Source organism: Melanotaenia boesemani, chromosome 19 (assembly GCF_017639745.1).
Source record: "Melanotaenia boesemani isolate fMelBoe1 chromosome 19, fMelBoe1.pri, whole genome shotgun sequence".
NCBI lineage: Eukaryota > Metazoa > Chordata > Actinopteri > Atheriniformes > Melanotaeniidae > Melanotaenia > Melanotaenia boesemani.
In genome coordinates this window covers 28261173-28276088 of record NC_055700.1, presented here as the reverse complement: position 1 = coordinate 28276088, position 14916 = coordinate 28261173, and the positions used below count along the sequence as shown (strand labels likewise).

The following is a 14916-nucleotide window of genomic DNA, read 5'->3' as shown; positions in this document are numbered from 1 at the left end:
AACACATGAAAGAAAAAAGGAAAGAAAGAACTAAAAAGGGAAAACTGAAGAACTAAAGAAGTTGTGACATGTTGCTGCGTCCGGAGAACGTGACCCTGAGCTGCTGTGTTGTTGCTGCCCTCTGTTTAAACACTGGCATGATGTAGGCCGTCTATGTTCGGCCAAAGACAGCCGGCCGTGCTCTAATAGAGTGTGATAATCAGCCACCAGAGAGACGACAGGAAAACGTGAGGTGGACTTACACCTGCTGATAGAAACAATAGTTCTGGGGTTCCCACATGCACTCAGTGCTCCTTCATCGTGGACATTTTTGGAGCTAAGTTAAAAATCCTGATGATAAAATGGTTGAGATGCAGTTTAATTCCCTCACTCTAAAGTTTGAACAAGTTTATTAAACATGCTTCTATTTAAATCCCTGCTTTGTTTATTCAGACTTGAAAGAGCAGAAGGTTTTCTTATCAAACTCTTAAAGTTAAGTTGTTACAAAAACCAATAAAAGAAAAAAAATGGATGTGCACGCATGTTCCTAGAAGCCTGAAGTCAACTGGAAGCTAATAATCCTGTTGGACACGTTCATTCCAGCGAGTCCAGGACAGGGTTTAGTCTCTGGCTCATTAGTGTCTTCAGCAGCTTTAGGAGCTTCTTTATATCGTGGAGCTTAGTAATCAGATTTTAACCTCTCTGCCTGGTACACGAGGTGGCTGGAGGTCAGGACGAAGAACAGCCATATACCAGTCAGAAGGTCGGTGGATCAATCCCAGACTACAGAGTGAAGTGTCCTTGGGCAAGACAATGAACCTCACACTGCCTACTGCCATGTGTGATAGGTTAAAATACTATCCTCAACATGCCCAACATAAATGAAGTATATCATCACAACTACAAGGGCTGGATCTATAATCTTGGTCTCTACAGAAAGTCAGAATCAAGATATTGATTCAAAAATTAGTGAAATCCTAGGACTTAGTAAAGTAGTCCTTGGAATAAGTAACATAATTCTTGAAATTAGTAACATAGACCTATTAGTGACATAGTAGTAGAAATGAATAACATAGACGTGGTCCTAGGAATTAGTAGTGAAGTTTTAAAAATTAGTAACATAAGTAATGTAGTCCTAGGAACTGGTATTATAGTCCTAGTCCTAATTGTTAAGACAATCCTAGAAAATTAGGAACATAGTTTTTGGAATTAGTAAAGTAAACCCAGTCCAAGTAACATGAACCTGGAAATAACTGAAGTAGACCTGGTCCTATGAATTAGTAACACAGACAGAGAAATTATAATCAAATAATTGTGGAAATAGACCTGCCTGAGGCATCTCTACCGCTTGGTTTGGGTCTGTAATGCCAAAAGTAAGTGTTTGTTATCCATTGCTGTTTCAGATTTTGACCATTTAACTATCAGCTCTTTATTAACTGTCATCTCAGTTGTTGTTACAGAGTTTTAATAAAATTCACTGCACTGGACGAGGCTTTGGTGGCTCATGTGACAGATACAAACTGACTTCCACCAGACAGTCGACACACTAGTTAGAGCCTTTCAAGAAAGCTCCCGTCAGCTTAACACCACAAAACCCAAGGAGCTGTGCGGTGCGGAGTAACTGTGGACTCACGACAGCCTCTACTTTCCGGGCCCCCCACCATCAAAGTTCAGCCAGTGGAGCAGGTGGAGTATTTTAAATACTCGACTCAGGTCTGGGTTCAATAGAAATATCACTTCGGTTTACACGAAAGCACAGCAGCGTTCAGAACTTCTGGATCAGTTTGTTCAGCTTCTTTAAAACTCTGGTTCTGGTTCTGGTTCTGCAGATTCAGCAGATGCTGCAGATCTGCAGCATCTCGGTTCTGACATTGAAGGAGCTCAGCTTCCTCCAGAAGTAGAGTCTGCTCTGTTCTTTCTTCTAAATGCTTCTCTGTTGCATTTCAGTCCAGTCTGTTGACGGGCCGAACTCTGAGTTACTTATTCCTCCACCACCTCCACCTTTTCTCCCAGGGTGTAGACAGTGTTTTGTTTACTCCTGTTCCTCCTGCAGAGTAATCAGAGTATTTCTGCAGATGACAGGACTCAGAGTTGTATTGGAAGTTTGCTGCATGTAACTAAACATTTAATGTTGTTTCAAGCAAGAAACAATAAACCATTACATGTAAGTAGCAAAGGAAATGGGTTCAGCTGAGCTGGACTGTGAATGTGACTGGATATAAATTCAAGCAGCCTTCACAATCCGGCTGTATTTGTTGGTTAGGGTCCATCTATATATACAATATAAAATATAGAGTAGAAATACAATGTATAATGAGTTGTCTCTATGAAGTACAGCTCTGTTTGTGTTGAGGAAGGGTGATTTCAGACAAACCCTGATTTAAACATGTATCTCCCCCAGAAATCACATCGATGACAAATGAAGCTCGTGCATTCAGGTGATCCAGTCATTCATTGCCCTGACTTTCTTCTACAGAGATCTTAATAAACATTTCATTTGTAAACAGCAGGACATCATAATATTGTCATTAATGCTGCTAAAACTGCTGCAAACTGAACACAAGCATTTCTACTTCCTTGTTGTCTTATAAAACTGAACTGCAGCAGCTTGTTCAGGCTGTTTGTTGAAGTGAGAAACGAAAAGTTGTATTTTCATCTGTGGATATATTTCTAACTCTTAAAGGCCTGATCCAAGAAATAATGGCCAGAAAAAGTTTCTCTCTCTCTCTCTCTCTCTCTCTCTTTTTTACCTGAAGTCTTTATTTTGCCCTTAACAAATTGTAACCAATAGAACAATAATAATAGTAATTTTCAGATATGTGCTGGTTATTACTGTGGGATATGTCTGAATTATAGTACAAAGGGTTTCTGCAGCAACTGTGTGATTTTATCATGTCAATATGGAGCAAAATATCTAAGGAATGTTTCCAACACCTTGTTGAATCTATGACACCAAGAATTAAGGCAGTTCTGGAGGAAAAAGGGGTCCAACCCGGAACTAGAAGGTGGACCTGATAAAGTGGTAAAGTGTACTTTATCATTTCAGAAAAGTCAAAACTCAATCAGCATTCAAAGCCTCAATAAATATTTTTTTTACTACAGTTTGATTCAGAGAGCTTGCATGAAGAACCTTGAACTCTGAATAAACTTGAGTTGAAGGAACCTATGGAAAAAAAAAATCTGAGAAAACCTAAAAATGTGAGGCAACCAGCAGCAAAGCTTTTCTGAGTTAAGTCAGCCTGGTTATGTGAACACAAACTAAACAAATAAATCAAAGTTTAACAAAGTTAGGACAGATGTTCAGGTCTACTCGTGTCTTTGGGCTGAAACAGCTCATGTTATTAAGTTGAAAATATTCCTTGAAAACACCTCTGAAAAAGCTGAGTTATAAGTTTGTCCAACTTAATTTTACATCTCTGATTTACCCACCTACCAATGTAGGTTCACACATTACCAGCTTCTTTATTGTTGATAAGATAAGATAAGATAAGATAAGATAAGATAAGATAAGATAAGATAAGATAAATTTGTATGGCATCAGAAACAAGAAGTCATTCAATAATAAATATAAAAATTGTAAAACCATAAAACATGTTTTTAAAAAGTTCAGTATTTACAATAGTAAAGTATATTGACCTGTGCTCCACTGATAATGGCTTTGTATTGTGGTTTGTGCACGTGTCTAACTGGATAAACATACAGAGAGATTGTTTAACCTGTTTTCAGGTCCATCATCTGCCCATCACAAAAAGCATCACATACTTCTTTATTTCTTCTGTTTTTTCTTTTTAAACAAAAAACTTTATTGAACATATGTACACGCAAAACAAATGCACACATTTACAAACTTATCTGTCAGAGAGAAAAAAAAAAGAATATTGAACAGATTGACCAAGTGTTACTTTAGAATTTGTACCAAGCAAATAACAATTTTCTTCATCTAACAAAAAAAGTCAATTAAATTAAATGCAAAGAGGATATGATAATTAAAATTTGGTTAAAAATCTACAATTATGAACAATAATATTAATAATAATAATAATAATAATAATAATAATAATAATAATAATAATAATAATAATAATAATAAAAATAATAAAAATAATTTTGGTTTTTTTGTAATAAAAAAAATATAAAATCACTAAATTTATTAACCAGCTCAACAGATCACCCCAAAACACTTGACAAAACTCAAATAAAAAATAATAAAAACAATCTGTCTTCAGAATGACCATCACAGAATATGCAGCTATCATCTCCTTTAAACCTTAGTCTGATAAACTCGTTAGTTATACCTAATCAAGAATACCCTGGAGGAATCGAATAAGAGGTTTATTGGTTTTATTATCAAATATTAAAACCACCATGAAATGTAAAGGTAAAAGTCTGTCTGTGTTTGCCATCTAAAGGTTATATTTCAGCACTACACGCTCTGGTATTGATGAGCTACTTGTCGTTATTTAACGAATTTGATGGCAGTCAGGAAGAATTAGTTGGCAGCTCGTCAGGTTTGGCTCTATGACACATGTTAGACACTGAACGAGCCCCAGAATAAGACATGTGAAGCACCGGTAGAAAAACCCCAAACATGAGCAAAGCAAGCCGACCCGGGTAATTTCTTTTACACATGTTTCACATCGTCCCACATTTTGAGCAACGCCGGAAGTCAGCGTGTTGATTGTCTATCTCTAGCCCGTAGTGTTGTCTTAAGGACAAGGAGGTCAGCAAAAGAGAGAAATATAGAAACTAAAAACATACCCTGTAAATATTAAGCATATATAGATTCAATGTTTACATAGAATAGATGATAATCTAATAAATTTAGTTATGGTGTTTTATCTTTGGTTGTTTTTAGAGTGAAATTAGTTTATGATGGCCCCTTTAAAACATAACGGAGGGTTTACGTTTCACTCGTTCACAGACGTTTCCATTATCGTCTGGTCTTCATGCTGTTAGAAGCCGATATCCTTCTCATTTTTTGCTAAACATACGCCGGATTTCAAAATGTAAAGAAGACTTCGCCATCAGAAACATGTAATTTAAATTTAAGAGAATTAATCGGGCTTTTCGTGGTGGTTGGCTAACAGAAGCTACGCTACATGGACAATCTTCAGAAATTAGTTCAGGACAGGTTAGCTTCCTGTAGCTAACTCTGTTATGTGAACTAACTAAACCAGGTGGAAAATACTCCCTGCAACTCACTGGTTGGTGAACGTTTTGTTTTTACTGTAATTTTGTTGACTTTTGTATATTGATTAGCTGTGAGTCTCTAATAGCTATAGCTAGCTTGCTTTAACTATGTATAGCTGGAAAGTGGCATTATGCAAACCCGGCTAAACCTACTAAAACAAACTGATGAAATCTTTTGGTGTTTGTCAGTAGTAACATGTTCCCCTCAGTGCTCTGATCCATGTATACAGATCTGGTGTTAGATCCAGTACCTACCAGGGGGCAGCCTGTAAGATGCAACATGATGGGATGGCATTTAGCTGCTGTCTGTGGTTGATCTGGGTTTTTAATTAACACAACTTTCTCAGACATGTAGTCAGTTTTTACGACAGGACCCGGACATATAGTGGGACTGAAGGTGAGCTGTCAGCTGCAGCTGTCTTACAGTCAGATAAAACCCCTCCCTGTTTATTTTTTAATGCAATGTCAGTTACAGAGCTTCCATGTGAAACTCAGAAACCAGAGTACCACCATGTCTTAATGGCATGATGGCGATGGAGAAGACACTGACTCTTCTAGAAAAAAAGTAATTCAACCTGGGTTTTGTGGACCCCCCCCCCCCTTAATAATTCCAGTTGGTGTTTTATTCGTGCCTTGAAAGCCTATATGTGCAGGTGTAGCTCTGAGACTATATCAAAATTTCTGTATTTTCTATATTAAGTTTGACATAATTCTTTGATTGAAAAGGGTTTAGCATCTTGACAAGGTATGTTTTTTTCATACCCTAAATAAATTAAGTATATCTTTACAACAACAAGGGCTGTATGTATAATCCTGGTCTCTACAGAAGGCTGAGACATGTAAGATTACTACAGAAGAGTCAGAATCTAAATATGTGTTACTGTGTCAGAGTGAATTCACAGTGTAAATAGTTATCTCCTCCCTAAAAGAATACCACATTACTTTCAGCGAAAACCAGAGGATACCAACCAAATTCATTTAGGAATTATTGAAACAGTCCTAGGAATGAGTAAATGAGTCGTAGGGGATAAAGGTCCCTTCAGAATGTTTTCATACCAAATGCCATTGACAGTTTTAACTCTGCAAAGTGACAAATCCACAGAGGTCGGCTTTCATCTGCTGCACTTTAACTTTTTACTTCTTGTTTACCTTTTTGGGGTTTTGGATGTATTTTCTGTTGAATTTGTGCTTTCTTTATTGCACTTATGCAGTACTATCCCTTAGAGGTGTGTGTAGGTTATGATGGTGAGCTGAAGAAAATTTTCCACTTTGGTGGACAATAAAAATACTGCATTTAAAACTGCTCTCTAAACATATACTTCTGTAGATGTAGTGAAGTTGCTGTTGCACTTTTTTCAGCTTACTGGTATCACTGTAAGTTACATTTTTTTAATAGAAATTCTTCGATTTGAGTTTATTTATTTAATAATTTCAACAGGTCTGAGGAAATCATTGTTTTCATGTGCTAATTCATGTTTTATAGTTTAACCAATGCTAGGCCTTGAATGATAGCAAAAACAATCAAAGTCTATAATAAATATAATTTATGTACATTATAAATTTAATAGATCTCTTAACAAGATAAGACATGTATCAGATGAGTACTTGGTATCGGCAGATACCAAAACCCCATGAATCGGAATCAGTATCGGACAGGAAAAAATGGTATCGTATCTCCATAAGCCGTGCTGCCATGTTCTTTTTAGAGAAGAGGCTTTCTCCTGCAACCGTTCCAAACAAGCCATACTGGTTCAGTCTTTTTCTAACTGGACTGTCATGATTGTTAACATTTAACATGCTGACTGAGGCCTGGAACATCTGCGATTTTCTTTTTTTTATCAGATTCTCTGGGCATGACATGGTCTGGACCGACCTCTCTGAAACATCCATGTAATGTGTTGTTCATTGGAGGTCGTAGTTAACTATATTTTAACCCTGAATTATTATTGGATAAGGTGTGTTTTCTCATGACTGTATAAGTGTTGACCCTTTACATTTATTCACCTCTTGCAGGTGTTGCAGGTCGCGCTCATGTGCCCATGGAGAAGACGGCTTATGAGAGATGGCTGGAGTCAGTCTCTGCCACTTTCCTTTCTCTTAATGACCAGCAGCGCAACCACTCCCTAGACCACCTTATATCTTTAAGCAGTGCAGTCCAGCTTCGTCATCTGTCCAATGGCCTGGAGACGCTGCTGAAACGGGACTTTCTACGCCTCCTTCCTCTGGAGCTGGCCTTCTACCTGCTGCGGTGGCTGGATCCTCAGACCTTGCTCACCTGCTGCCTGGTGTGTAAACAGTGGAATAAGGTAAATGTCACTCCCCCCTCTAACATCACTCAGTTAAACTGTTGGATCTTATTTCTCTTTTTTTGCATCAAACATAAGAACAAGCCTCAATATGTGCTGTCGTAAATGATGTGATGATAAAATATCATTCACTACATCAGCTCATCTTATCTGCAGAACATGCTGACGAGCCTCTGTCTTCTTGTAGATGATAAACTCGTGTCCGGAGGTGTGGCAGGGAGTGTGTCGGGAGCTGGGTTGGAGGATTGATGAGTCCATTCAGGATGCTTCCCATTGGAAGGGGGTCTATTTAAAAGCTAAACTGCGCATGATGCAGCTGAAGGATCAGGAGGCCTTTGAGACGTCATCACTCATTGGCCACAGTGCTCGTGTATATGCCCTCTATTATAAGGACGGCCTCCTCTGCACAGGTATGCTCTGGTAGCAGTCTCAGTAAGGCTGTAGGTGTAACAGTAAGACAGGAGGGAGCAGTTGCTCAAATAAACTGAGAGTCCCTTCAGTCGTACTGTTCTTGCTATACTGGTAAATGGATGTGGGTAAATGTTCAGTGGTGGTGGAGAGACCATTGGCTCAGATTGACGTATGCATGTTCTCCCCGTGTATGCGTGGGTTCTCTCCGGGTACTCCGGCTTCCTCCCACATCCAAAGACATGATGTTAGGTTAATTAGTCTAATCTAAATTCTCTCTGGGAGTGAGTGGTTGTGTTTCTCTCTGTGTGTGGGCCTGCGATGTACTAGCGACCTGTCCTGGGTGTACCTGCCTTTCAAGATTGTTTTTATTAGAATTTCGATTTGAGTTTATTTATTTAATTTTTTTTTTTTTTTAAAGTCCTTTGGCAATCATTTTCATTTTTCATTTCAACTGAAATGCAATTAAATGCATTTTTTCCAGGTATTACTAGAGCTGAGTTTACAATATTAATGTCTGTCTATTATTTCGTTCAGTCGTCCACTAAAACACATTTAAATAAAAAAAAGTTGTTTTTTTTTAAGGAAATATTGTAATGCGATTAATCAAGATTAAATAACTACAAGGCCTGTAATTAATTAGATTAATATTTTAATTGAGTCCCGTGGTTGTGTGTGATGGTGTGTGAGACTCGTCCATGCTGTCAGCTCTAACGTTGACTGTCTTTTTGCTTTTCAGGATCCGACGATCTTTCGGCAAAATTATGGGATGTACGTACAGGACAGTGCATTTATGGGATTCAGACACACACCTGTGCCACAGTCAAGTTTGATGAGCAGAAGCTGGTGACCGGGTCCTTTGATAACACTATTGCAAGCTGGGAGTGGAGCACAGGGGCTAAAATCCAGCAGTTCCGGGGCCACACAGGAGCAGGTCAGTTCAGATGCCCTGATTTATTTTATTTTATTTTATCCCCTGGTGTTTTATCACCAGCTCAGGGTTTCTGGACCACAACCTGTTTGGGATTTTGGGGATTGAGAATTTAACAGTTGGCAGAAATTCCATACAAGAAGTAAAGTTGCAAAATTGAAACTTCGGATTAAACTAGAAGCACTCAGACAGTGAAGTCTACCAGGCCTTTGTATTATTATTATTATTCTTTATTTATTTTCATTTAAATTTTCAAAAAGTTTTTATCTCCCCATGGCCAGGTGCCAGAGATGGGGACTCAAGTCTCTGACTGACTCAAGTTGCGCTTACGTTGCTTTTCCAGTGACTTCAGACTTGACTTGAACTTGTAATTTGAGACTCGTGAACAATCTTTTTTTTTTGTTCATGATCTGCTTGATGCAGAAGACGAATACAGAGACTGACAGACATTTTTCATTATACTTCTCCGCCCTAGTACTTCTTTGTGTCTTTCATGTTTCCATGTGTAATAAGTCAGTTCATCCACAAGTGGGCAGTGCCAAGTTCAGCGTTCACGTCTGCATTTTGACCCCAGATGAAAACGAAGAAGAACCATAGCAACAACCGGCTAAAAACGCAGAAGAAACATAGCAATGACCGAAAAAAAACATAGAAGAAGAACCATAGCAACAACCGGCTAAAAACGAAGTAGAACCATAGCAACAACCGACAAAAAACGAAGAAGAAACATAGCAACAACCGACAAAAAACATAGAAGAAGAAACATAGCAACAACCGGCAAAAAACGAAGAAGAAACATAGCAACAACCGACAAAAACATAGAAGAAGGACCATAGCAACAACCAGCTAAAAGCGAAGAAGAACTATAGCAACAGCCGACAAAAAAACAAAGAAGAACCATAGCAACAACCGGCAAAAAACATAGCAACAACCGACAAAAACATAGAAGAACCATAGCAACAACCCGCAAAAAATGAAGAAGAAACATAGCAACAACCGGCAAAAAACATAGAAGAAGAAACATAGCAACAACGGACAAAAAACGAAAAAGAAATATAGCAACAACCGACAAAAAACATAGAAGAAGAAACATAGCAACAACCGGCAAAAAACGAAGAAGAAACATAGCAACAACCGACAAAAACATAGAAGAAGGACCATAGCAACAACCAGCTAAAAACGAAGAAGAACTATAGCAACAGCCGACAAAAAAACAAAGAAGAACCATAGCAACAACCGGCAAAAAACGAAGAAGAAACATAGCAACAACCGTCAAACAACATAGAAGAAGAACCATAGCAACAACCGACAAAAAACGAAGAAGAAACATAGCAACTGACAAAAACATAGAAGAAGAAACAAAGCAACAACCGACAAAAAACATAGAAGAAGAAACATAGCAACAACCGAAAAAAAACATAGAAGAAGAAACATAGCAACAACCGAAAAAAAACATAGAAGAAGAAACATAGCAACAACCGACAAAAAACATAGAAGAAGAAACATAGCAACAACCGGCAAAAAACATAGCAACAACCGACAAAAACATAGAAGAAGAACCATAGCAACAACCGGCAAAAAATGAAGAAGAAACATAGCAACAACCGACAAAAAACATAGAAGAAGAACTATAGCAACAGCCGACAAAAAACAAAGAAGAACCATAGCAACGACCGGCAAAAAACGAAGAAGAAACATAGCAACAACCGTCAAACAACATAGAAGAAGAACCATAGCAACAACCGACAAAAAACGAAGAAGAAACATAGCAACTGACAAAAAACATAGAAGAAGAAACATACCAACAACCGACAAAAAACATAGAAGAAGAAACATAGCAACAACCGAAAAAAAACATAGAAGAAGAAACATAGCAACAACTGAAAAAAAACATAGAAGAAGAAACATAGCAACAACCGACAAAAAACATAGAAGAAGAAACATAGCAACAACCCGCAAAAAATGAAGAAGAAACATAGCAACAACCAACAAAAAACATAGAAGAAGAACCATAGCAACAGTTGACAAAAAACATAGAAGAAGAACCATAGCAACAACCGACAAAAAACGAAGAAGAAACATAGCAACAACCGGCAAAAAACATAGAAGAAGAAACATAGCAACAACGGACAAAAAACGAAAAAGAAATATAGCAACAACCGACAAAAAACATAGAAGAAGAAACATAGCAACAACCGAAAAAAAAACATGGAAGAAGAAACATAGCAACAACCAACAAAAAACATAGAAGAAGAACCATAGCAACAGTTGACAAAAAACATAGAAGAAGAACCATAGCAACAACCGACAAAAAACGAAGAAGAAACATAGCAACAACCGGCAAAAAACATAGAAGAAGAAACATAGCAACAACGGACAAAAAACGAAAAAGAAATATAGCAACAACCGACAAAAAACATAGAAGAAGAAACATAGCAACAACCGAAAAAAAAACATGGAAGAAGAAACATAGTAACAGCCGTCAAACAACATAGAAGAAGAACCATAGCAACAACCCGCAAGAAACGAAGAAGAAACCTAGCAACAACCGGAAAACAAAACATGTATAAGGACATACAGGACGAGGGAATGATGGTGGTCTTGGGACAATTGTTAACAGAAAAAGCCAGAATTGAAAAAAATAACAGACTGGAAACGGCGTGAACACGGACTTTATTTACTTCCTTGTTTCCCACCTAGCTCGATCTCTGATTGGCTACATTCCGTACCACGTCACCACCCACACAGTCAGAATGCACGAGTCGTCAGTGTTCCTCAGAAATCGGCTCTGAAATATTAAACATGTTCAATATTCTCGATTGTCGGCTATGACCCGTTTCAAAGCGGCAAAATCGGGACAAAAACAGTACAATAATCGTTATGTGTGTACCAGGCTTAAGTTTATCTACGTTTTTACTCTGGTTTGTTTGTTCTGTGGTTAAAAGGGGCGTTCTCGCCGATCCAGCCGTCGGATCTGAGCGGATCATCCGGCGGATCGCCCAGTTTAAATGAAGTGAAAACTCAGCGATAGAAGGAGCGGACCCACTTAGCTTGAACCTGGTCACACCACAACAGGGAAACTTTTCTACTCAGACACCGAGCGTATTCTCCAGTTTCAGCTGTATCACTCCGCCTCCTCTCCACTGTAGCAGCAGCACAATATAGTCCCAACAGATGTGGACCTTCTGTTCACCCAAAACAAAAACAAATCTCATCTTACAAAAGTAACATCTGTCAGTCATGTTTTATCCTTGGGAATGGTAACGACGTAATGATGGAAAGAATAATTAGATTACTAGTTACTGACAAAAATAACACCGTTAATTTTAACACCATTACTCCCATCACTGGAGCCAAGTAACACATGAGAAGATGGTAGAAAGATAGAGATACATGTAGAGAAAACAAAGGGAGAGAAACAGACAACCATGCTGGAGACAGCTGAGAAAAGAAGGAAGAAATGGAAAACAGAGCATTTAATCCAGAATGGATTCATTTCTGTTCATTCTTCTGTGAAACAAAAACATTCTACATGTTAGCTGTCATACATGTGGGTTTACTTCTGTTTGTTTATACTAATTGTACTGAATTATTTGAATAGACAGATAATGATTACATAATAATTTTTTATTCATGTTTTTATTTCCCTTCACTAGTACTCCCAGTTGTACTTGTCGTTCCCACCTGATGATCCCATGGTGTTTAACCGTAACCTCTCCCCAGTCCTTGATCCTAAAACCAAGTCTTAACCCTAATAAATCAAAGTGTGTTGTTTCTGCATTCACAGTCAGATCAGTAACACAGACAATGAAGCTTTAGTTTTCTGTGTGTGCGTTCCCCCAGTCTTCAGCGTGGACTACAATGATGAACTGGATGTCCTGGTCAGTGGCTCTGCAGACTTCTCGGTGAAGATCTGGTCTCTGTCTGCTGGTGCCTGTCTCAACACCCTGACTGGACACACTGAGTGGGTCACAAAGGTCAGCGCTACTCTCCAAGCCACACAAATCTTTGTTTTGACTGACTGTCACTCTGAATCTGCTGCTCCTGTCTCTTATCAGGTCATACTACAGAAGAGTGAAGTAGAATCCATGGTCCACAGTCCCGGTGATCATATTCTCCTAAGTGCTGATAAGTATGAAATAAAGGTAATGTTGGTCTGCATGCTAAATGTTGCTGTTGGTGTGTGAGCTGCTCACCTGAACAGACCTTTGCCTCTGCAGATTTGGCCTTTAGGCAGAGAAATCAACTGTAAGTGTTTGAAGACGCTGTCTGTGTCGGAGGACCGCAGCATCAGCCTCCAGCCTCGCCTGCAGTTTGATGGACGCTATATCGTCTGCAGCTCCGACCTCGGTGTTTATCAGTGGGACTTCGCCAGTTTTGAGATTCTCAGGTGAAATATACAACTTATACTTTAAAAAAGGACCTGGTTACCTGTAAAGCAGGAAAAATAACCTTTCCTTCATCTGTTTTTAATTATGAATGCTAACAATTATAAAAATAATATGATAAATGGTAAATCCACAGTGATCCATGATAACAGCATTATTTATCACCTTTCATCATAAAAAGGCCACTATCACTGCTATGTTGCTAAGAGACCTCCATTTAGACCTGGACATGATGATGAAGCCACTTCCTGTCAGACTTTCCACCAATCAGAGAGCTTAGATTGACGGTAACGTCCAATCAGGAGCAGCCAAAGATCAACCAGTGAGCAGAAAGTTCTATGTGTGTGTGAAAAGAAGAAAAATAATGCTCCTCTATGGCTGGAATAAAGCCAAGAAGACGTTTCTGATGCACGGTGGCGCCACAAAGCAGCTGAGCTGGAGTTGGTTTAGTGAGGATTGCGGGTAAATAGTAGCAGGAATAACTGGAAATGAGGAAAAAGTGGAAACATGGAAATAGTTTCTGTTGTGTGTTTGTTTCAATAACAATATTTTTTCTCCTGAAAGCCAAGACTTGAGAGAACGATGAGATGAGAAAAGGCTTGGTCACTGTTGATCTGTGTGTTATTTCTACAAGCTTCTGTTAGACTTAAATTCAGGGAAGACTCCAATAAAAGTCTGTTTTAAAAGGAGCCGTGAAAGTGGACTCGGCTGCAAATATTCTGTCACCAAATCTCACAACAACTAAAAGCCAACAATCCTTTTAATCCCAGTCAACTTCCAGACATAATTTTTTCAGGACAGCCTCAGTGATCATTGTTGTTGTTGTTTTTAGTACAACGACCATTAGAATCCAGCCCGACGTGTCTCTACAGACAGCAGAACGGAGTCATCTGGTCTTTTTTCTGTTCCAGGGTAATAAAAATGCCGGACCCAGCCAACCTGTCCCTGCTCAGCTTTGGTGAGGTGTTTGCACTTCTTTTTGACAACCACTTCCTTTATGTGATGGACCTGAGGACAGAGGCTATCTCAGGCCGCTGGCCTCTTCCAGCTTACAGAAAATCCAAACGAGGATCCAGCTTCCTGGCAGGCGTGACTTCATGGCTCAACGGCCTGGATGGAGGCAATGACTCAGGACTGGTGTTTGCCACCAGCATGCCTGACCATAGCATTCACTTAGTACTGTGGAAGGAGAACGGGTAGAAGAGGAGAAGCTCTCTGAGTCCTGGACAGTTGGAACATGAGCTGCCATCACATGTACTCTGGATTATACAACTGCCAAGCTGCATCATACATGGACCAAATGTTGTTTTGTCTTCATCTTAGTCCTCCTCAGGCACAAACACTGTGTCATTGACCAAAAAAAAAACAATTTCCCCCAAATTAGTCTGAAATAACAAAACCATCTCTTGTCTTGGATTTAAATTTGAAAAATGAAACACAAGCCAGAATATTTGAAGCTGGTCTTAATGATTTGGTGCCATCTGTGGTGGAGATTTTCTTTACATCCAGGGCCACGCCGTTCACCTAACACTGGAGGAGGAGCAGGGTTGCCTTAAGTAGTCGCTGCAAACGAAAGAGAGCATCTTATTGGATGTCAGATGCCCCCTGAGCTTCTTATAGCCAATACCAAGGAAAGAAGGAGGGAAGGAAGGAGGCGGTGAAGATGCTTTTCTGATGGGTCATCTGGACATATGTGATGTGCCTTTTCAGTTCA

The 14916-nt window shown here is 39.0% G+C and overlaps 1 protein-coding gene across 1 annotated transcript; it reads left to right on the top strand.

Annotated features, from left to right (window-relative positions):
• The first annotated feature begins 4678 nt into the window (after nt 1-4678).
• On the top strand, nt 4679-14588 carry fbxw2 (F-box and WD repeat domain containing 2). Its single transcript, XM_041969559.1, has 8 exons — nt 4679-5183; nt 7183-7475; nt 7663-7885; nt 8623-8817; nt 12658-12791; nt 12873-12959; nt 13035-13204; nt 14114-14588. The coding sequence occupies exons 2-8, from the start codon at nt 7209-7211 to the stop codon at nt 14400-14402; spliced, it is 1365 nt and encodes a 454-aa protein (XP_041825493.1). The 5' UTR covers nt 4679-5183; nt 7183-7208; the 3' UTR covers nt 14403-14588.
• The last annotated feature ends 328 nt before the right edge of the window (nt 14589-14916 follow it).